Raw genomic sequence first — 22664 nt, forward strand, 5'->3', positions numbered from 1 at the left:
GCCCCAATAGGCAAGGTCAATAGAAATCCAGAAGCTGGCAAAAAAATATAAAAAGGCCAGGAATTCTCTTCTTTTCTCCCTCATCCAAAAATCAAACATTCAACAATGGCCGCTCAAACTACTTCTCAATCCAAGAACAAAACTTCTACTGCCGACAAGGACCACGGTGGGATAAACGTACACACTCCTAAGGGCTGGTACTTCTACAATTGTGTCATTGCCTGAGCTGGAAACCAGCGAACACTTTGACTTTGTTCTTAAAACCCAAAAAAATGGGCGGCTTTCGTCTTGTGCGTCTAGCTGGCTAGTTTAGTATAAATAAACGGATTTCGCCCACAGAATTTGTAGAAGCAGCTGTATTTGTAGAAGCAGCCTCATTCGAGGTTGAATAATAATTAGTCATGCACGAAGATATGTGTGTAGATTTGATTTGTACATTGGAAATACCACTAGAAGTTTTGTTCCGTCTGCAAGATTAAATTAAGGTACTGGTGCATGAACATCTTCCACGCATTCGTATCAGTGCATACAAATCTTTTATATTTCTACTCCTGTGTCAAAAACAGTTATTGCAAGCGGGTTAATGTCACATCATTTCCTCTTACATTTTCCAATTTGATTTATCATTGGTGTGAAAAGTCAAGTGAAGCACAGTCTTGTGGCCTTTTCATGTTTCTTCACCATCCAAACATGGTACTTCTACGCATGAGTTATAGTAGCATATCCATCTAAAAAATCATATTTGTACTGTTTGAACAGTGTCAAACGTATCTTAGCTGAACAAATATTTCACCTTCAAAGGAACGAATAACACATATTTCGGTCTCTTAAGATAGCAAATGGATTGATTACAGCATATTGTACTCTAATCACAAAGAGACAGTTATATGGCTACAATTCTCACCGAAATCTTTTAACCAGAAAAAGATACGTGACCTAATGTCGTGTGGAGACATATCAATATCTTTAAATTTCAATATCTTCATAAAAGAGCTCTTGAACTTTTTCTATCCGGATAATAAGCAGATCCCTTCATTGACTCCAAAACTTCTTGCACTTTTGAGTTTACACGTACTATGAGGATACCTCTCTATATATCTCCTACATCTGCTTGTTCTTTTGACCAACAGAAGGTATACATTGAGAGCTATAAGTAGATGTGGACCAGCGACTCTGTTTAAGCAGACTCTTGCAAGATCTTTTTGAGAGCTTCAGCAATGGCCAGACCCACCTCCTGGGTGGAACTGGAGCCCTTCAAGTCGGCTGTTCTGACACCAGAATCCAACACTACACCAACAGCTTTTTCCAACGCTTCTGCTTCTTTGACGCAGTCCAAAGACAATCTCAACATCATGGCCGCAGACAAAATAGTAGCCACTGGGTTGACCTTGTTAGGAGGCAAGTCAGGAGCAGAACCGTGGCATGGCTCGTACAAACCGAAAGCAGAGTTTGTGTCCGGCAAAGAAGCCAAAGACGCAGAAGGCAAAAGACCCAAAGAGCCTGGGATCACCGAAGCTTCATCACTGATGATATCTCCGAACATGTTGGATGTGATGACAATACCGTTCAACTTGGTAGGGCTCTGGACCAAGATCATGGCCGCAGAGTCAATCAACTGGTGGTTAACAGTCAATTGAGGGAACTCTTCCGACATGACCTTGTCGACTGTTCTTCTCCACAATCTGGAAGAGGCCAAAACGTTGGCTTTATCCAAGGACCAAATGGGCAAAGGAGGATTGTGTTGCAAAGCCATGAAAGCAGCCATTCTTGTGATACGAGTGACCTCCGCCACGCTGTATTTTTCCGTGTCCCATGCCACGTCTTTGTCTGCGGACTCTTCTTGTTCCAGCCTCTCTCCAAAATAGATTCCGCCCACCAACTCACGCACAACAGTGAAGTTGGTGCCCTTGACCACTTCTGCCTTCAATGGAGAAAGCTCCAAAAGGGAGTCCGACGCAAAGTTGCAAGGACGCAAGTTGGCATAGAGTCCAAGTTCTTTTCTGATTTTCAACAATCCTTGTTCGGGTCTGACAGCACCCGTGCCCCATTTGGGCCCGCCAACGGCTCCAAGCAAAACAGCATCCGATTTTTTAGCAGCCTCCAACGACTCGTCGGGCAAAGGCGAGCCCGTGGCGTCAATGGCAGCGCCGCCAATCAAGTGGCTTTTGAATTCAAACTTGATTTTCTGGAAGGGAGTGTACTCTTCGATGACTTTGAGGATCTGCACGGCCTGGTCGACGATTTCGCCACCCACGTGGTCGCCCGGAAGAAGTGTGATAGTTTTAGTGGTAGAAGACATTTTGGTTTGCAGATTTGGCGAAACGGTGATTTTATGTGGAAAACGAGGCCGGTAGCGGGCCGATCACGTGGAAGAGTCTCCGGTCCGGGACATATGCTGGACGGAACAGGGCCAAAAATGTTGAAAGTGAAAAGTAGGGCTGAACGTTGATTCCATCGACTAAGAACAGACAGTATTGAGAGGTCTAGTCGTAGCCAATCAGGACATTTTGCATTGCCGTTGTCGCTTCTAAAAATGCGACGTATTAGTCACAGTCAAGTCGCATTCTCGCATACTATGGCCAGGTGAGACAAGCTGCGAAAAAAAAAGCCTATTAGTAAATTGGTTGAAAGGATGAAACGAAGTTGAAGGTAGACAAAAGTGTATTCAGTAACATGAATTTTTCGTTGATGGATCAGCTGTTGCAATCAAAGAGTATAGGCTGCCTAGTTAAATGAACGAAATATATAGATTTGTAGGTTTTGACCCTATTAACCTCTTTGCTTAAAACTTTGTTTGACCAGATGAATCGACACTGAACCAAGATATCATGCTTCATTCAGAGGCTCTTTACAAGATGACAAACTCAAAATTATGCTTCCATATGCCCTGAACTACGACTCGAAGTTCAATGGTATTCTACTTCAGTTCTGCCACCCAATCAATTACTATAAACAAACGACACCAAAACAAACTCCCATGCACCAATAAATAAGCTAGTGTCCGCTCCACTCGATGGAATTCAAGTCGATACCCTCCTGCACCATCTCCCACAATGGGGACATTTTACGTAAAAACTCCACGCGCTCGTGGATGGCCTGGATCACATAGTCGATCTCGGCTTCTGTGGTAAAACGGCCAATACCGAAACGGATCGAAGAATGCGCCAAAGCGTCATCTGCACCCAAAGCATGTAAGACGTAGGATGGCTCTAAGGAAGCCGATGTACAGGCAGAACCCGAGGACAAGGCGATATCTTTCAAAGCCATCAAAAGCGATTCACCTTCAATGTAGGCAAAGGAGATATTAACACAACCAGCATACTGCTTGGATGAGTCGGACACAACACCGTTGAGCTGCGTTTCAGGAATAGACAACAAGCCTTCTTTCAATTTTTTCGAGAGCTTGGTGATGTAAGCCGAGTCGTAAGGCATTTCTTTCTTGATGATACGAGAAGCCTCGCCAAAACCGGCCACCAAGGCTGGAGCCAAAGTACCCGAACGCAAACCACGCTCTTGGCCGCCTCCAGTGATGATTGGATCCAACCGGACTCTTGGGCGTCTTCTCACGTAAGCAGCACCAATACCTTTAGGACCATAAATTTTGTGAGAGGAAATGGACAACATGTCGATGTTCATTTCATTGACATCAATGGGGATTTTACCCACCGCTTGGGCTGCATCGGTGTGGAAAAAAATCTTGTTTTCCCGGCAGATCTGGCCGATTTCCTTCAACGGCTGGATCACACCAATTTCATTGTTCACCGCCATGACAGAAACAAGCACAGTGTCTTTGCGGATGGCATTGCGCAAATCGTCCAAGCTGATCAACCCTTCAGAGGAGACGGGCAAATACGTCACGTCGAATCCTTCGTCTTGCATGTGTCTGGCCGAGTCCAAAACACACTTGTGTTCTGTTTGTGTTGTGATGATGTGTTTCTTGGTCTTCTTGTAAAACCGAGGAATACCCTTGATGGCCATGTTGTTTGATTCGGTGGCGCCTGAGGTGAAGATGATCTCCTTGGGATCGGCGCCAATCACATCGGCCACATATCCACGGGCTTTTTCCACCTCTTTTTCTGTTTCCCATCCGTACGCGTGCGTCGAAGAGTGGGGGTTTCCGTATAAGCCAGTGTAGAACTGCAACATCTTATCCAAGACCCGTGGGTCGGTCGGCGTGGTTGCCTGGACGTCCAAATAGATTGGTCTGGTTCCGTACTTGGAATCATCTCTGGTTGAGTTTTTGAGCGAAATGGATATGCCCTCGGGAACAGAAGTTGCAAGCGGCCTTGCGCTTATCCGGGCATGGCGCACTATTCTCAGAACGCCTCTAACCGGTCTGAAAAACATTGAAGAAAAGACAACAGTAGTGTAGTGTTTTTTTTTCCCTTCGACTTATAGAGGTGATTTAAATTGGTGATGGTTTGCCGCGCAAGTCGTGTGCATACCATTACCCCAAATTCTCACGGCTCCGTTGTCCGAAGAAACGGCCCGATCGGAGAAAAGAAACATTGAGCGGAATTGCGCCCGCCTACAAAATTTGGATATTCGCCTTTGCTTTGTCGAAAACCTTTTTATCTTTTGTTTTTTATTCTACTCTCTCATTTTGCTATTGTGGAGTTTTCCTTTGGTTTCTTTTTTGGTGTGGCTGCGTGTGATTGTGAGTCGCAGTTTCTTTTGGCTATCTTGCTGAATAATCTTGTGCGCGAAGCTTAGATATAGATAGATCTAGATCATCCATCTCGCTTTGGAAACTGATTGTAAAATACGTCGCTAAATTTGTATCTCTCGTAAAAATATATCATGGCGTACAAAGAGCTCAGAAACTTTTCCAATAAAAGAATTAGTATTTAAATCCGTAAAAACTCTCGGAATAATCTAGACCCTGTTTTGGAGTATCTTAATATTCTCGTAAGGAAAGTCTCATTTCAATTCTGTAATTCTAAATTCTACTGACAAACCTAATGTTTCGGTATTGATTTGAGGAACTAAGAAGCATGATTGCTCAAAAAGAAGTCATACATTTCAAATGGACTAAGGAGGCTACGCTTTTTCTGTGTGTGCTGCTGAGCCTTAAATTAATCTTGGGATAGCCTTATACTCTAATTTATGGATATAAATTATCTTCTGCTGTATGGTCTATTTATCTGCTAAACATTGAGCACCTTTGCGAATGTCAGTCTCTTCCTCAATAAATTATATTTTGGGGAACAGACGGAGCCTTTGGTAACTTCAGCCATTCTAAGCATCAATTTCGTCGTCTGTCTAATTAACGAAATTATCTACCATGCCCTTAGTACTCAAGATCCTTTCTTCATCTAGAAGGCCTATATCATAACCTGTATTGTGCGTCATAGTCTATTCATACTCCTGGTCCATTTCTATTATTCATGCAAACGTTCTTTTGCCGCATATGTCTCTAAGTTGGTATGCACAAGCTCATAACAGCCCAAGAATATGGCGCCTCCTGCGCTAATCCAAGCCGTTCTAGGGCCAATTCCGTTCAAGAACACCAGAGGTCCCTCTTCGTGTAAAATCTGCCGCACCAACGGCACAACACCAATGCGTTCTTTGTGAAGCATGATGCGTGTCTTCACAACATCTAAGGGAGTCGTAGCTGCAGCAGCAATTCCACCGGCGATAGAGCCGCAAATCGCGCCCTTCAAGAGGGAGATTTCTGTCTTGTCGTACGCAGACCACGTTTTCTTGAGCTGCTCATACAACGGGAACTGGATCATCGTGAACGGAATCTCCCGCATGATAGTCGTGTTCCATCCTCGATAGAGCCCACGCAAGACACCTTCGCCAGACTTGTTCTGAAGCAAATACTGCAAGTTGGCCCATGACGACGTTTTCGGGCCCAAAACGCCCGCTTGAGTGCGCTGCTTCACGACCTCCGCAGGTACACGAACCAAACATGCTGCTATCTCGCCCGCAGACGCACTGGTCATGTGGCTGAAAGCCGCAGGCATTTTGTCTTTGGTGTAAGCCTTAAGGCTGTCGTATGTGATGAAAAACAAGGACGCCGAGGGGGCCAGAGCCACCACGCACGAACCTAAGCCTTTGTAAATTCCATGCCAGCCACCGTTAGCGAAAAAGCCGCCTTTGGCCTGTAGACGGGTTTTCAAAGTGTCAATGGGGAAAAAGACGAGATCCGTCGAAGTTCCGGCACAGCCGCCGCTCTAGGGGTGTTAGAAGAATCTAAAGCTGCAATTGCGCAAGAGCAAAAAAACACATAAGAAACGTACCACAAGCGAAATGAGAAAAGACGTGTTATCCATAAAAGAGAAAGCTGAGTCGGCCGAGTCGCATTTCAACACGAAAACCAGACTGCACCACACATGCAGTCTACATCAATGCGAGATTCTGTACTGGTTTTCGCTTAGTTTCCGGTAAAAGTTGGATCCTTTATTTTTGTCTTGCAACATTCTTCTGTACCTTTCTGCATTCTGAAATTTTAGAAGCGCACAGTGTAGCCACACGTGACGATTAATGCCAATCACTACCGGCCAATACCAATTAGTTGCTCGATACCAGCCAATACTAGATCATTCAGTCATGTGTCTGTCAGCTGTCAGTTGCCTTTAATCGTTACTTTGTCTTTCTTTTTTTTTTTTTTTTCCGTATCTTGTCTGCAGCTCTTGTTGTTTCCGTGTGTCTGTATCATTATCTGGGTCCCACAAGCACCTTCTTGCCTACCCGTCTCTTCCGGGTATATTTGAGCAAAACAGAGTCCGCCTTCTTTGACGGTGGAATGAACTCTGCGACAAATGGTAGAAACTCGTCGTAATCCCATTCGCGTACCATTTGGAACATTTCTTTGATTCGAGCATGGATCTCCGGTGAAAGTGAGTTTCGTGCCAAATAACGTACCTTTCCTGTTACCGGGCGGCAATAGAATCCTCGAAGAAGCGCCAAGTCCAAAGGAGCGGTGAAAAAAGGCGGAAGACTAGACTTCCACTCGAGTAGTAACTCATTGTCCGAAACAGGGCTCAGAGTCTTTTTGAGCGTTTCGATTCCAAACCAGGTTGCGATTTCCGTCTCATCAAGCTCGTACACAGAATTCAGCCGCCGGAAGAATCTTTCTGCTAGCGTATTGACAACAGCAGATGTGATTTTCGGGTTTTCCTCTTGCACGCGTGGTGCCACGTCCAGAACATCAAAGGCAGTCTGTCTCTCGGCCACAAGGACAGAAATTAGCGTGTAGAGAGCATCAGTAACAAACTGCGGCGAAAGAAGGACGGCTACTCCTTCTATTTCGCATCCCAATATCCGATGCCACTGGTGGCGGAACTTTTCTCTAGCGATTGGCAGATCCGCAAGAACAGTCTCAACGGTCTTAGCTGACTTCGGCACTGCCGTTCCATCGTACATAGGCACATCCAGCGTGTCGATATATCCTTCTGTTGGTGTAAGTTCATATTCATAAGACGACAGCCCCACACCGAGTAAAATCCGATCTGCGGCCTCAGACGGCACCAAATGGTCAAGACGCTTTTCTAGCGGGTTCGGTGCCATATCATTGAGAAGCAAAACCGTGTTGGAGTGGTTCATCTGGCGCACTGTGTAAGTTTCGGAGTCTGAGCATATAACCAAGTGGTTTTTGGCCGAGGATGGCGCCTTGAACTCAAGGCTTTCAGATGATGAACTTTTCATAAGCTCAAGCAAGGAAGGCGGAAGCTGCACCAACTTGTATACATGGTCTTGAGGTGTCGATATCTGATTGTAGACGCTAAACATGAGATGAAGAAGAAATGCGCGATTGATGGGAACGCGATTAACAATGTATGGATAAATGTAAGAAATGAGCCAACTTGGGGAAGAAGGCCGAAACTAGCAAAAAATGTTTAGTTTTTTTTTTTGACTCTGTCTTAGGGATTCTGCTCTTCTGAATGCAGCTCGAACGTAAATGAAATTGTTTACTTTGTTCAATATATTCTGTTCAAGCACATAAAAGTAATACCTGTGTTCACAAAGCGAATACGTGGTAACTCGATGAATATAGATTAGGAACGATGCATTTGAGCCGTTTTTCTTCGTTGTGGTGAACTTACAGTGTATGGAATTTCTCGACGTTGGCCGATTTTATTCTGATGGAGTCTCCTGAAGTTCATATCTCATGGCTCGACGATTTCTGTATTGGTGAGACTTCTTTGTTAAAAAAGCTTCAATTTCTGGAGATTCTCAGTTTAAGTGTCGTAAGAAACTACATTGAATATTGTTCTAACCAGTGTTTCAAAGAAGGGAATAGGTTGTCCTTCTTGCTATAATATTCGAGTGTTTTACTGAAATGTGCAACATGTCAATTCGTATTTCTCTAATGATAACAAAACAACGCACATGATCCTTCTAGGTATTGACCTACTTAGTTACTTTTGCTTTTTTTCGGCTGGTCTTTAGAGTGCTTGTAACTGTGTATTGATACACTAATAATAAAGCGACGTATTCTATGGTATGATACTTCTGTGGGCAGTAGATACAAAGTTCGTAAAGTGTAAATGCCATTTGAATTACACGTATCTGTGCAAGTTGCAGAAGTATACTTCTCAACCCTCTCTTCCATTGCCAACAGCCCATGACTGAAGTTCATACAACCATGTTAAACAAAAGACCTATCCGTGGACTACACAAAGAAAGCGTATTTCTTTCTTACTGGTTCCATTACTACCCAAATGCTAGTTCTGCTCCTCTATGAACTTGTCAATGTCAATCTCCTCCAACTGCACATGGCCTGCCAAAGAAATGGGCTTCTTGTGCTCGTTCTCGTATCTGATTTTGTTCAATGCGGCCAACGGACCCCATCCCAGGACCGGTGGAGTCAATTTAAATGGAGCAATCCAGCGAGAAACCGTTTTGAAGTTCTCCCCCAACGACACAAGCTCGTGCACCACGTCCTCAATACAGATGTAGCCCAAGTCGTCTCCGAATTTGTCTTCAACAAGCTGGTTGTTGTTCAATTTCACCTCGGTTTCGTTGCCCTCCTCGTCGGTCGACACGATGCAAGCTCTCTTGTGGAAAAGATCACGCACAGAAGCCAAAGATGGGGTGCCCACCACAATATACGGAGCCACAAGCTTCAATGCGGGAACCACGGTTTGCGTCAACTTGACGAAAACACCCATGTTCGGTTCGGGCAAGCGCAACACTTTGAACACGGCTTCAGCCTTTTGAGGAATGGTCACATTTCTGTTCAAGTTTTCTGTGCGGATAACAAACACGAGCTTCGGGGTGATCTCCTTGCGGGCCGACACCGCCTGTCTTGCTTCGTGCTTGAGAATGTTGTTCAATCTTTTCGCTTCCACGGCATTGGCCTGGCTTCTGATCACCAACTTTTCTGCTCTGAGAAACTTGTCTCTTGCAACCAAGCTTTTTCTGGTTTTTTTCTCGTTAGCTTCTCTCAAAGCCTCTTGCTTCTGGATTCTCTTTCTGTCGGCATCTTTCCGCTTCCGCAAAAGCACCTCAGGGTTGGAGTTTAAAATGGCCATCTTGTGGTTGAGCGATGCCATCTTTTTTTTCTTGTGCGAGAAGACCCCACGGTCTGCATACATGCCCGATGCCGTGATGGGCTATGATTTTCTTTTTTGGCTATTCCAAGTGTTGATACAAAATGTCCCTATACTGTTGGTAGATTTGGTGATTTGATTTTCATTACAGCGTTTGGTTTTGTTTTGAACCAGTACAAGAGTCATTTCACCCGATGGGCATTTGCCCAGTATGCAGTATGCATGCCGTGAATGGCCTTCAGCCATATTAGGCTACTATCTAGAAGATATTATTGTCGTGTTTCCGATTTTTTCGTTTCGGAAAGTTTTTGATCCTCAGTCTAGTCTAGATTACCGAATTGGTTAAAAGTGTGGATTGCCATAGAATTCGGAAGCATTTCTGTTCTTAGAAAGTAGTCTAAAGTACCAAGAGGTAAGTATTAGTAGTATTACCAAGAGGTAAGAATTAGTGTATCAACTACAATGGCGTAAAATTCTTTTTAAGCTAAAGCACCATTAAGGAAAAGAGTAAATGATGAAGAGTTATAGTCTAACGCAGCTCTTGTATAATTAGAGAGCTACAAGTGACGTAACAAATAAGTGTTTATGAATCGATAATCAATGTATGTAGACTCGGCAAACGAACTACGTTTCCAAATGTAAACGTTTGGAAGAGCAGACTTTTGCATGACCGAACAGGTGGATGCGATGTTCTCTGGCTCTTGCATTATCCATCAGCTTGAGTAGTAATTGAAAATCAATAAAATGCACTAGACTGAATTAAGTAGAAACATAGCTATGACTTCACCTTACGCCAGGCATAGGTCACCATATTGCCTAGGATGTTACTGAATATCATTCAGCCAAAGATCAGAAGAAAACCACCAGATGGAGAAACACTGTCGATGTAGAATTTTTAGAAGGGAATACTAGGTCCATCAATTTTCGATAACTATGTTTAATTCAACACGTGAATGTTCCATTCCGTATTCGTTTCACCATTGGGCAAACGGAAGAACGTGAAAAGCTGGTACCATTGGAGACATGTTCACCATCTGGCATCAGCTAGGTGCAATTTTACTTTATTTGATTCATTGATCTCTTTGGTCTTTTCCTGGCTTATTCGGTTCCCAGCAAAGTCTGTGTGCTAACCGCGGTTGGCCAACAATGCCATTGTAGATATGTTGAGCGGAATTCCCATTTGACACCAATACCATGAGTGGAGGCCGGGTGGAAAAACGAAAACAATTCCGAAAAGTTGTCTGCAAACACGCAATTGCCTAATCTTACATTACTGTGACCACTGTTATTTCGGAATAGGGTCTCGGCTTTTGCTAGTTGCAAGATGTCATTGGTAGAATCCTAAACCAGGCAAGTGGCCCACAGAAAAAAACCACGACAAGAAAAATCAACATCTAGTTAATGGCACCAAGAGGAGAAGACGAAGCAACCAGCACTGCCCACCATCACCAACAACATCAAGATTCAGATACAATAGACTAAACAATATCCAAGACAATTGTCGCCGCAACAATGCGTCAGCACCTCGAAGCCCATTCTGCCGATTTCTCCCCCAAATGTCAGCCTGACACGAAGCGTCGCCACTGAGACACCCCCACATTGAAAAAATAATGTCATCGTGTACCGCCAGCCACAAAATAATCCCGCCAATACAATAATCTCGTGTAGGCCCATAGCCCTAAACGGCGCGTGTGCAGTCCCGCCCCGGCCGCCCAGTTTCTCCTCCATCACCGCCCTCGACGATAGTGCGACTTTCCCGCCCTAATAATCGTCTGTGGTGTCTTGGCCCAGCTCTTCGCAGGGCTTTTTTTCTGTTTCCACACACTCCGTCTGATCCACCATCCTATCACATTCTCCAGCATTGTCCTTCGGGCGCCTCTGCATCCACTGCATCTGCATCACCTGGCATCTCTCGCATCGCTTCTTTTTCTATCGTCATCGTCATCCCCTTTTTGCACTCATCTCCTCTCCATCTGGATACGCCGGCCGTCTGTGTTCCAATTGAATTGTCATCCCTGGCCCAAGCAGTCTGGTTCATCTGATTGCTTGCAATTTCTGTTTTTGATTACTGTTTCTGGCTACCTCTGATACTGTTTCTGGCTGCCTCCGATACTGTCCTGCTTTCTCTCTGATTACTGATACTGTCTCTTCTCTGCACTTCTCCGAGCTCTTGATCTCGCCTCTGATCTCGCCTCTGATCTCGTTTCTCATCTGCCTTCTCTCTTCTCTTTATGGCCTCCCCTTGCATTCCTCTGCATTCGTCGCTGAACGGATCGCCCCAGCCGCTCACGACTCCGCTTGACCCCCATGTCCCCGATTCGTTCCACCTCCAGCATTTCGGTTCAGACGCCTTCCCCTCGGGCCCCTTGGCGCCCCTGCGTTTGCCGGCTCCGCATCACAATTTGCAGCCCGAGCACAGTTTGCAGCCCGAGCACAGTTTGCCGCCCGAACAAAGTTTGCCGCCCGAACACCCTTTGGCACCGCCCCCTGACGGGGGTTTTCCCGCGCCGCATTCCGAAGTGCCCGACGGGCATTTCGCGCGCGACCGTTTTTCGCCTGCCCCCGAGGACGACTTTGAGCGCGCCTTGACCCGCCTAGCCACAGACGCTGCCCCATGGTCGCTTGCCCAATTGGCCCACAAAATCAAGTTGGCCGCTGCGGGCCACACCAACGACCCATTTTTGGCAGCCATTTCCTCTCCGCACGACTCCAAACATGACAGAGCGCCCCACGTTTTTGGCTTGGTCTGGATCCAGCGCTCTTGCGAGCACGCGCCCGCCGCCGTGGTGCCGCGCACCAGAGTATACGCGCGCTACGTCCAGCGCTGCGCAGACCTCGCCTTGCACCCACTCGCCCCGGCGCTTTTTGGCCGCCTTGTCCGAGTAGCCTACCCAAACTTGACAATCCGCCGTTTGGGCGTCCGTGGCAAATCGAAATACCACTACTGTGGCGTTCGCTTGGTGGATGAACGCACTTCCGCCAATCTGCCTCACGGCTCCGCCAACCTGCCTCACGGCTCTGTCGCCTCCCTGCATTGCTTGCCTGGCTCTCTGCATGGCTTTGCACCTACACCCCATGGGTTGGCTGCATCGCCCCATTTGGCTGCTTCCCCCCGCTTTTCGCCATTGGCTGATTCGCCCCTGCTGCACGCATCTCCCTCGGTGGCCGCAAGCCCACGTGCCATGTTGGGCACCCCGGTCAGCTCGGCGCCTGTGCCCGAAGCGCTTCCAACCCGTCTCCGGTATGTGCCTGGACTCTTCGCCGCTCTCGACCATGCTGTCGCTACTCAGATCGCTGCCCCATTGACGTTGCCCACTATATACCCATACTTGGCCAAACTGGCCGATGTTGACTGCGACGTGGCAGATACTTTGCATCTGTTGTACCGGGTGCACTGCTCCTCTCTCTTTGACCTGATGCGCTACATGGATGTGGACCGCATGTTTGCCCTTTTCCGCCTGTTTCCTACAATCTTGACCGCGCCCGTCACAAGGCTCCTAGTGTCGGAACCGGCTGCTGCATGGGTACGTGACTGTGACTTGGCTACTTACCGTGCCATGGCCAAGATGGTTGCTCGCTTACACCTGCAGCATGTGCCGGCAGAGGTTCTTCGCCCGTTGCGACGTCTTGCAGCTGACTACACAGACAACTTGGCCACGGTGCTCCAGAGCAAATTTCCTGCAGCTTTCACTGCCATGAAGCTCTCGCTAGCCCGTCAATTTGTCCTGCTTCTTCGTCGGCTTGTGCGGTGCATTGAAACTGGTGTTTCGGCAGCTCGCATCTTGGCCAAAGAGTCTGAGCGCCGTGCCATGCTCCAGGACTGGTTGCGCTTGGACATGAATGACATTGTCCTTCGCGAGCTTCCATGTGCTCTTGACAATCCAGAGAGTATCATGGATGTGCTTGAAACCAGACTTCCTGACCTTTTCGATGGTGAAATTGGTGATCGTGTGCTCGGCAAGTATGCAGCGTTTTTGTTTGAGCTTCCTGCGCGATTCCCAGGCACAAACCCTTGGCTTTTTTCTCTCGTCTGCTCCAATTTCCTCACCACTTGTCTTCGGGAGATGAGCTTGTGCGGCGCCCCCAGCTTTGGCTCGTGGTGGCTTGTGCGCTGCTGGGTAGATGAGTACTTGGCCTGGTTTTTCGAGTTGGGGGGCTACCTCTACGACGACTTCCATGGTGACACCGCCACTGACTATGACCAGACCACAAGCGCAGACACGAGCAGCAATCTCGATGGCGAGAAGTTTGTCCGCTTGTTGGAAGGCTACGGTGTGCGCGAGTGGGCCTCATGATATCATCATATAGCATTAAAACTAGCATAATATATACCGACCACTATAGTGGCATTTACTGATGACGATAGTAGAGTGGCTTGTGTATGAGACAGATATTTGTTTTGGCTCGAATGGTTCTGTAAGTAGATTTTGTGGGTTATAAATGTTATTTTATGTTCTAGAAATTTTGTCATCACAATCAAGTACATCAAGGAAGACTAGTAAAAGTGAGCTTTTCTCTAAAAGAAGTGAGGATTTTTTGGGTATTTGTTCTATGGAGTCATATCCATCTTTTTGGTTGTAGCTATCAATGATTATTGAGGTTTTTAGAGTACTCATGTCGGAAAAGGAAATAAAACTTTATTATAAGGCAAAGTGAAGAAAGCAAAAGGAAAACAGCATTCATCAGTTTGAAAAAGAGAAAAGAAAAGCAATTAGGTTGATTTCATATCTCGAACTTATATCTATACTTTTTCATGCCTCTACATTATACTTAGGCATTACATGTACAATGATGAAAGTTGAACTTACGATGTTATCGGAACGTTCTTACCCCCAAACCGATTACCTTATTTTTTATTGACTCCTTTCTTATACACTGATATAGCTTATACTCTTTGCTTCATTCTCAAGCAGAGTTTCAAAACGCATAAAGTTAATCACTGAAGAAAGTTAATCACTGAAGCTCACATGTCGGTCCAAGGCTTCAGTAACAAAGTAACTAATACTATTGGCTTTGAATTTCAGGCATAAAAAAGAAGGTATCATATCTCATACACTACAAGATATACTCAGCATTAGTCTGTTTTACTATTCGTTGTCTCCGAGTATAGTTCATCGCATAAGCAATACTGCTAAACAGACACCATTCTTCTTCATTCCATTCGAACTATTCTGGAATAGCCAACACCAATTTTCCTGTAGTCTTGCGTCCTTCCAAAGCCGCCGCAGCTTCACGGTACTCTTCCAAAGGATAGACTGTGGTTTTCACATCAATGACATTCTTGTCCAAGGCCTCCTGCAAAATGTTGGTGTAGTGTTCCCATTCCTCTGGAGTGGTCACATAGCCGAAAACCTGTGGACGTAAAAGCTTGATGTTCTTGGCAGACAATCTGTTGATCGAAACTGGCGGCACAACACCACTGGCATTACCATAGCTGACCATGCTTCCCTTTCTAGCAAGTGAAGCCATAGAAGCCTCGAACGTGTCTTTTCCAATACCATCAAAAGAGGCAGCTACTCCAACGCCGCCTGTGATTTCTAAGACACGTTTGGCCACGTCCTCGTCCAGCTTGATCGCGTAGCTGGCACCCAAGCTGCGGGCGATGGCCAATTTCTCGTCAGTGGACGCCACAGCAATCACATGTGCGCCCAAATGAGCCGCATACAGCGTGAGGATCTGCCCGACGCCACCAGCTGCAGCCCATACCAAGATGAAGTCGCCTTTTTTAACCTTGTACGCCTCGTGAGCGAAAGTGATGGCGGTCAAGCCCTGCACTAACAAGCTTCCCCACAAGCGCAACTGAGCGTCCAGAACGTCGCTGGCCAAGCGCCGGACTTGCACGTGGTTCTGGGAGAACTTTGTGTACTGGGCAAACGATCTGGGCGAGAGATACGCTACAACGTCTCCGGGCTGGAACCGGGTCACGTTGGCACCGACAGCAACAACATGGCCAGCAGCCTCGCGGCCGAACACGTATGGGAACTGGGCCGGGTAGATTCCTTTGCGGAAGTAAGATTCAATGAAGTTGACACCTGCGTACTTGTTCTTCACAATCACGTCGTCGGGCGATTCGATTTTAGGCGTCTCTATGTCGCCATAGACAATTCCATCGACGGATTCAGACAATTGAGGCGCAAAAGCCGCCTTTTGTGTGGCAGGAAGAGACATGGTATATGATTGGAAAAGCTGGGGAAATCCTTATGCGGTGCGAACAGTAATTGTGCAGTTCGGAAGGGCGATAGTGCGAATTGGCGCCAGATATAGTGCGACACATTTCGGTTGATGACAAATCAGCACAATCCGCCGCACTGATTTTACTAAATGCGCAAGTGTGGCTCTGGATGCAACAAGGACAAGCTGCAAGGAGTATTTTCGGAATTGGACGAAACGAAAGGGCAATTGGCTCAAGGACAACGAAGATTCACCTGAACACATGTGAGCTTGACAATTCCATCAGTCATTATGTAGCAGAAGACGGCTTGTAATGGTTGTACAGTGAAGAATCAGTGTCAAGTGCATCAGAATTTGAACGAATTCTAAGTAGACCGTAAGTGGTGTTTCCACAAATAGCTTCTTGATGCTGCTTGGGAGATGAGGTTGAATGAAGGGAAACGTAATTGTGCTCGGTTGTAGGATTTCTTCTTTTGTTGAGGACCCGTAGCAAAAACTAGTCAAAGACTCCGGTGCCCAAGCTCTAACCTTGACCAACACTTTCCATCGCCCACTTCCGGATGTATCAGCCGGTATATCTATGCTCTAGGCTTAAGCTGGCTTCCGGTCATCATCTCATCATCTCATCATCTCATCCATCCATCCAATCACCTACACATCGTTCAAAGCCACACAGACAGCTCCCTTGTGGTGGCCATTGTAATGGCGCACCGTTTCGCTGTTGGACAAGTCCCAGAGCCGCACATAGTGGTCCAGACAGGCTGTGACCAAGTATGCGCTGTCAGCACTGAATGCACAATCCCACACCCAGCGTTGGTGGCCCTGCAACGTTGTTTCCAAGGCAAAGTTCTGTTCCGTCAGCCAGATGCGAGCCGTGTGGTCGGCCAGGCACGTGGCCAAGTGCTTCATGTCCGTCAGCAACAACACACGCGTGATGTACTTGGCATGCGAGCGGAACTTGGTTGCTGGAGTCAACAGCGTAATGTCTTTGTGGTTTTGCATTGTCCAGACGTAGCAGTTGCCCTTGTTGTTGCCCGCAACCAACATGCTGCCGTCACTAGCAACGGAAAGAGCGTTGATCGGTACGTCGTCTTCGGGAATTAAGTGGTGTGTGCATTGGTTTTCGCCCAAGTCCCAGATGCGAATGTTTCCATCGTGGTCGCAGCTGATCAACTCTCCCTGGTTCGGATGGATCACCACCTCGTTCACAGGACAGTAGTGCTTGTAGTTCCGTTGCACCGACGGCGACCGCACGTCCCACACTTTGACCGTGCCATCTTCCAGCGAAGTGACCATCCACTTGTTTTCGATTTGAAACGCAAGCAGCGTCACGTTCCCGCTGTGGCCCTCGAACGTCACTGCCGCATTCGAGTTGTTGCCCGTGCCCGTGCTGCTGCCAGCCTGGCGAATGTCGTATAGCCGCACATACAAGTTGCCGGCTGCGGCCAAATACCGCTTGTCCGAGGTGATTTCAAGGCGGTTGACCTGCGAGTCTGTGTGCTGGATGGTGCGGGAACACACGCCTGTAAGCGCGTCCCAGAACCGAATGGTGTGGTCGTAGCCAGCAGAAGCAAGAATAACAGACATGAAGAATGAGTGGGAAAGTAGGAAGTCTCAGTCAGCAGACAAACAAACAGAAAATACCAGATCGACAACCAAGAAAATGATGATGCAGAGTAACGAAGGTCAGCACAATGATAATGTCAGCACAATTGGCGATGTGTTTCAGGCTTGTCTTTGGCCAGTATGCTTTCCGCTAAAGAAGAGTCGCTTTCACTTCTGAATTTGCGCGCATGGTTTCTGTGCCAATTTACGATAACGCCCTCATAGGAAGAATATTCGATACTACGATTTCCGAGAAAAAAATTAAACTGGCCAATGTGAACCATATCCTTGACTGAACTAGTATTTTGTACCTGTTCGATTAAATGTCGAATGTATAATTACTACATCTTAAATATGTCGATGTATCTTCGCATATATTCATCATATTCTGATTGGAAACTACACGTTTTCAAAGATCGCTTCATTATTGAGAAGTGATGCAACTTTTTCTCATATAGATCATCTCTGTCCTTCGGCCAAATATCTAAAAAACTTTTATTTTGCGTGAATCAAGCTGGTCGAAACACACACCGAAATACTCAAACAATCAGTTCTTTACTATTCACAACTTGTCCGCCTGAAAAACTATTAGAATTCATTGTATGTGCCGCCTATAATCTCACGCTGCGGCTTATCCATGGATATCTATGGAAGGTATTCGTGAATTGTACTACTGGTAAACATTTGAGAGCCAGAAAGAATCTCCCCGTCTTTGATCGGTCGGCTCGTAATAGGCTGTAGTTGAACAGTTAGCATTGAGAGAAATCTTCCCACAGGTTTACTCATGACTACATAGGTGGAACAGATAAATCGAAACGTTTGAACTTGAAACGTAGCTCCGTAAGTCGTAAATTGGAATAACAAAACACCTACAAACTCGGGAAATGTTTTTTTGATGAACTTGTCTATTAGATTTATGTACACGAAGCTTGCTTCGTTGGTCTGGATATGCGCAAGCAAATGCAAACAGAATTCACTGGACCAGCCTAGAAAGCGCTTTTGATAGCTTCCTTCTGCTGTGGTGTCAAGTGAACAGGGAAGTCAATCTTGTAGTTGACAATTAAGTCACCATGGCGACCGGGTTCTTTGGAAATTGGCATACCCAATCCAGGATACCTGTTCGTGGATGTGGGCTGCACTGGTGTAGATCTAGAGATGTTGATTTTTCTGCCGCTCAAGGTGGTTATTTCATGATCGAAGCCCAACAACGCCTCTTTGAACGTCAACCGCACCGTAGCAATGACATCGTTTCCGTCTCTCTTGAAGACAGCGTGAGGTCTCTCCTCAATGACAAATTGCACTGTTTGTCTGGCCTGGCATTCTTGCTGGTAGTCTCCCTCATTGGCAAAGTTGATCTTGGTACCAGCCTTCCAACCGGGCTTGATTTTCACCTCCAAAATCTTGGATTCCTTGGATCCATCAGGACCTTTTCTGTTCAACTTCATCTTTTTCGTGGCGCCGCTGTACAAGTCTTCTAATGATACAGGCAAAGGCATCGACACGGTATCTGGTTCAGGCCGACGAGCCGAACGGCCGCCAAAGCCGCCTGGCATTCCTCCGCCAAAGTCATGGCCGCCGCCAAAGCCGTGGCCGCCGCCATAGCCGCCGCCTCCGAAACTGAAGCCATTGTCGTCCATGCCGAAACCGCCCATCTGCGAGAAAATGTTGAAAGCGTCAGCCTGCGAGAAGTGGTGGCCGCCGCCGCCGCCGCCAAAGTTGAATGTGTGGCCACCACCACCGGCACCGCCCGCTCCAGCGAACGGATTACCGCCTGCTCCTCCGGCAGGAGCATTGCCTCTAGCAGCTTCCAAGCCGTAGTCGTCGTAGACCTGTCTCTTGTCGGCATTGGACAAAATGTCAAAGGCTTCAGAAATCTCCTTAAACTTTTCCGTGTCTCCCGTGGGCTTGTCTGGATGGTATTTAAGTGCCATCTTTCTGTATGCCTTTTTGATTTCCGTTTCGTTTGCCGAGGGAGACACCCCCAACAAGTCGTAAAGTTTTGTCTCTCTAACCATTGTGAATGTGGAAACAATCTATGGTGAACGAACTAAGATCGAACAAAGAAAAAAAGTGGTATGGGGTCCGGACGCGCAAAGAGCAAACCAGTAGGTATTATATCTTGTGGGAGTATGGAGGGAGTTTCGAGGCCTTTCTAGAAGATTCGATACAAGGGTGTGCAGACAGTGGCCCTACTCGCGCATTTCCGTAGAGTGAGACACTGGCATGACGACTTGTATGACACGAATGTGACGAATGACCAGAAAATTTGGTATGACTGTGATGACGAACGGAGAGAGCGGTAAGTAGATTGTAAATGATGTCAAAGACCAACAATCAAGAATGAGGAACCGTGAAGTACCAGAGAAACTATGAGGAGCCTGATAATCCTGATAATCCTGGGAAACCGGAAGATTACAGAAACCAAATGAACAAGTGTAAAATGGAAAGGGCGAAGAATGAAGAGTAAAGATAGAATATACCAATAGGAATAGCACTAGAATGAAGAATAACAGACCCTAAATGATGACTATCGCGAAATCCAAGGACAGGATGAAAAACTATCAAGTACCATCCATGGCTACATCTTGAAAAGAAATTCAGACATTGAGACGTAACTAAAGACGAACGTACACTTAGAGCCTGAGACCAAACTGAACATTGATCCAAATCAAGACCGGATTGCCAGTAAGCCTTATCCTGTTGACCGTCTCTCGCTTGTACCCAAAATTACTCCTTCTTTGCTCTCGCAGCCTTCTTCAATGCTCTCACGCGAATGCTCTTGTGCATGTCGAAGTTAAGCTTGTTGGCCACACTCGAATAGACACCCACAGTGTTTTCAATGAAAAAATGCATCAACGCATGAGACCAGTATGGGGTTGAAGTAGCGTAACGATCTTGGGCACCCACACGTTTACCCACGCTTTTCAAAGTGGCACGCACAAACTGCTTGGCGTTTGGAATTGTAGCACTCGTTCTTCTGATCTTGGACATGGCTGAAGTCACAAGGTACGAAATGACAAGCTCGACATCAATTCCTTCCGGCTTCAACTCACCAGCCAAAGCAGCAGACCACTGTTGCAAGAACGCCTTCGATCCAGAGTAGGTGGCCAAGTAAGGGGTAGGCAACAAGCCACCAAAAGAGCCCATGGTCAAAACCAAGCCGCGTGCTTTCCTGTCGGATTTCACGGTCTTTGAAATGACTGGCACCACTGTCTGAGTGATTTTCAACGTGACTAGGTTGTTGATGGTGACAATGTCCGTCAACTCCTTAGGGTCAGTTTCCAAGAATGGCACAGGAATCGAGTGCGATTGGCCAACATTGTTGACCAAAACAGTCACAGCCAAGTCGGCAATGGTTTCTCTGAGCTGACGGTAGTTTTCCTCCTTGTCCTCGGAAGCGTCAAAGGCCACAATGGCCGTCTGCACCTTGTGTTTTTCTTCAATCTCGCTGGCAAGGCTTTCCAACTTGGCCAATGTCCGCGACACCAACACGACATTTAAGCCTTTGGCAGCCAATTGCAAAGCGTATTCCTTTCCAATTCCATCAGATGCGCCCGTGACCACGGCCCATTTTCCTGACTTGGCACCGTACTTGGCAAAGTTCGTTGGAGGAAGAACAAACGCGTCGGCGAGCAACGCGGCAAGGGCCAACGAGAAAGTGGTGATTTTGTAAACGCCAGTAATCAAAGCGGCATAAAGAAGCACTTGGGCGGCCTTAGAGTCCGAAACCTCTGAAATCAACTGGAGCACTGACATTGGAGGAGAAAGAAGTGGGTATAAGATACTTCAGAGTTCGCGCAAGAAATGCAGGATACTGGTAGAAAGCCGGTTCACGTAAGAAAACGGGAAGGTGACACTGGATTCCAGTTCTCCTGAATTTCTGAAGTTGCAGATTGGCAGGCTTATGACTTCTGTCGAAAGGGACATTGTTTGCTCAATCTGGGAATAGTTTCTCCTGTAGAGTAGATACATGGATCAACGGTTGGCAACGGCTCTGACACATCCACCGACCAAACTGTTGCTCACATGTACACAAACTCATCTAGTTTCTCTGCAGACACAGACACGCTGAGAGCATCACGCTGGGCGTATACTTCTAGCGTGGCCAAAGAGCTGGCCAACTTCATCCGCTCGGCCTGAAGCTCGCTGAGTTTCTGGTTCATTGTGTGGAGCTCGTTGGCCGCCGCATTGACACGAGCCGCCGATTTGCCGTCGCCAAGGCGCATGATGGCCACCCATGGACTGGTCCGAGAACTGCTCTCGCTGTTGCTTGGATGACGTGATGCGCCTTTGGGGCGGGCAGACGGTCTGTCTCTTTCTCGATCTTTGTGCTCCTTGTCTCTGAGATCTCTCTCTCTATCTTTGATATCTCTATCGCGGTCTCTGGGCTCTCTTTCCCTGTCTCTGGGCTCTCTGTCCCTGTCTCTGGGCTCTCTGTCCCTGTCTCTGATATCTCTGTCCCTCTCTCGATCTCGAGGATCTCTCTCTCTTTCCCGGTCTCTAGGTTCCCTCTCTCTAGGTTCCCTTTCCCTCTCTCTATGATCTCTCTCTCTTGGCCTGAAATCTCGAGGGTCTTTGTGCTCTCGATACTCGTCGCGGTATTCGTGTTCTCGGTATTCTCTGTATTCTCTGTGGTCCCGAGGCCGGTGGTAACGGCTATACAGATCGTTCCGTGCTCTGTTTCCCCGCCCTCTATGCCTCCACGAGTCTGAGTATTGGCGCTGGTTTCCGCTCATGATGAAGAGTTGTATTTGGGCCGCGCTGGTTTTCTTTACTATGCACGAGATTTTCTATTAGTACACATCAGCTGGGTGAGATTGGGATAGCTCTAGCAATGATAGTATACTCGAGCAGATGCAATGCTTGCAGCATGACCTAAAAGACATGGAAAATAGCATCTAAAAGACATGGAAAATAGCGTCTAAAAGACACTTCAGAAGGGGCTTGAGAGGATCTATAATATGCTGATGAAAATACTGCAAGATTCTACGCATGTTCCGTCTTCGTATACTATGAAGATTGGTATATATAATAACAGTGTGATGTAGCTATTTTGATTCCATTCGTTCGAGTTGTACTTTTCTTTTACTTTTCTTCTACTTCTCATCGTGGCCCACTTTTCCATCTGCCAAAGACAAAAATAGTGAATTCCGACAATCTTTCGCGAAAAGATAACCAGCAAGGCACATCTGGCTAAAGACACATACTTCTGAGAAGTAAAAAAGCCAACAAAGAAGATGCAGAAGAGGAGCAAAACGTCGAAAACGAACCAGTAAGGGAATACGAAATAGGTACATCCATGTTAGTTTTCAGCCCAAACTATACTTGTTGGACTGGCACTGCACACACGCATTCATTACTATACCCAAAAGAGTAGTCACCAAAACA

The 22664-nt window shown here is 46.7% G+C and overlaps 12 protein-coding genes across 12 annotated transcripts; 1 reads left to right on the forward strand and 11 right to left on the reverse strand. All coding sequences in view use genetic code 12, as the record gives it.

Moving 5' to 3' along the window:
• Positions 1-1177: 1177 nt before the first annotated feature.
• On the reverse strand, positions 1178-2299 carry LEU2 (3-isopropylmalate dehydrogenase; the record flags this gene model as incomplete). Its single annotated transcript, XM_002614530.1, has 1 exon — positions 1178-2299. The coding sequence occupies one exon, from the start codon at positions 2297-2299 to the stop codon at positions 1178-1180; it is 1122 nt and encodes a 373-aa protein (XP_002614576.1).
• Positions 2300-2994: 695 nt separating this feature from the next.
• SPL1 (Spl1p) lies at positions 2995-4509 on the reverse strand (the record flags this gene model as incomplete). The annotated part of the gene is made up of 2 exons (XM_002614529.2): positions 2995-4385; positions 4446-4509. 2 exons carry the CDS (start codon positions 4507-4509, stop codon positions 2995-2997), a joined length of 1455 nt encoding a protein of 484 aa, XP_002614575.2.
• Positions 4510-5381: 872 nt separating this feature from the next.
• On the reverse strand, positions 5382-5969 carry FOB63_003915 (uncharacterized protein; the record flags this gene model as incomplete). Its single annotated transcript, XM_002614528.1, has 1 exon — positions 5382-5969. The coding sequence occupies one exon, from the start codon at positions 5967-5969 to the stop codon at positions 5382-5384; it is 588 nt and encodes a 195-aa protein (XP_002614574.1).
• A 694-nt stretch (positions 5970-6663) lies between these two features.
• Positions 6664-7737, reverse strand: DCC1 (Dcc1p; the record flags this gene model as incomplete). The annotated part of the gene is made up of 1 exon (XM_002614527.1): positions 6664-7737. One exon carries the CDS (start codon positions 7735-7737, stop codon positions 6664-6666), a length of 1074 nt encoding a protein of 357 aa, XP_002614573.1.
• A 935-nt stretch (positions 7738-8672) lies between these two features.
• Positions 8673-9545, reverse strand: RPL7 (Rpl7p; the record flags this gene model as incomplete). Its single annotated transcript, XM_002614525.1, has 1 exon — positions 8673-9545. The coding sequence occupies one exon, from the start codon at positions 9543-9545 to the stop codon at positions 8673-8675; it is 873 nt and encodes a 290-aa protein (XP_002614571.1).
• Positions 9546-9979: 434 nt separating this feature from the next.
• Positions 9980-11538, reverse strand: FOB63_003918 (uncharacterized protein; the record flags this gene model as incomplete). Its single annotated transcript, XM_066102368.1, has 2 exons — positions 9980-10040; positions 11351-11538. 2 exons carry the CDS (start codon positions 11536-11538, stop codon positions 9980-9982), a joined length of 249 nt encoding a protein of 82 aa, XP_065958310.1.
• A 193-nt stretch (positions 11539-11731) lies between these two features.
• RFX1 (Rfx1p) lies at positions 11732-13795 on the forward strand (the record flags this gene model as incomplete). Its single annotated transcript, XM_002614524.1, has 1 exon — positions 11732-13795. One exon carries the CDS (start codon positions 11732-11734, stop codon positions 13793-13795), a length of 2064 nt encoding a protein of 687 aa, XP_002614570.1.
• Positions 13796-14666: 871 nt separating this feature from the next.
• Positions 14667-15668, reverse strand: ZTA1 (NADPH:quinone reductase; the record flags this gene model as incomplete). Its single annotated transcript, XM_002614523.1, has 1 exon — positions 14667-15668. One exon carries the CDS (start codon positions 15666-15668, stop codon positions 14667-14669), a length of 1002 nt encoding a protein of 333 aa, XP_002614569.1.
• Positions 15669-16322: 654 nt separating this feature from the next.
• LST8 (TOR complex subunit) lies at positions 16323-17258 on the reverse strand (the record flags this gene model as incomplete). The annotated part of the gene is made up of 1 exon (XM_002614522.1): positions 16323-17258. One exon carries the CDS (start codon positions 17256-17258, stop codon positions 16323-16325), a length of 936 nt encoding a protein of 311 aa, XP_002614568.1.
• A 1004-nt stretch (positions 17259-18262) lies between these two features.
• Positions 18263-19291, reverse strand: SIS1 (type II HSP40 co-chaperone; the record flags this gene model as incomplete). Its single annotated transcript, XM_002614521.1, has 1 exon — positions 18263-19291. The coding sequence occupies one exon, from the start codon at positions 19289-19291 to the stop codon at positions 18263-18265; it is 1029 nt and encodes a 342-aa protein (XP_002614567.1).
• A 712-nt stretch (positions 19292-20003) lies between these two features.
• Positions 20004-21032, reverse strand: IFA38 (ketoreductase; the record flags this gene model as incomplete). Its single annotated transcript, XM_002614520.1, has 1 exon — positions 20004-21032. One exon carries the CDS (start codon positions 21030-21032, stop codon positions 20004-20006), a length of 1029 nt encoding a protein of 342 aa, XP_002614566.1.
• A 266-nt stretch (positions 21033-21298) lies between these two features.
• FOB63_003924 (uncharacterized protein) lies at positions 21299-22012 on the reverse strand (the record flags this gene model as incomplete). Its single annotated transcript, XM_002614519.1, has 1 exon — positions 21299-22012. One exon carries the CDS (start codon positions 22010-22012, stop codon positions 21299-21301), a length of 714 nt encoding a protein of 237 aa, XP_002614565.1.
• Between the last annotated feature and the right edge of the window lie 652 nt (positions 22013-22664).

Source organism: Clavispora lusitaniae (genome assembly GCF_014636115.1).
Source record: "Clavispora lusitaniae strain FDAARGOS_655 chromosome Unknown tig00000185_pilon, whole genome shotgun sequence".
NCBI lineage: Eukaryota > Fungi > Ascomycota > Pichiomycetes > Serinales > Metschnikowiaceae > Clavispora > Clavispora lusitaniae.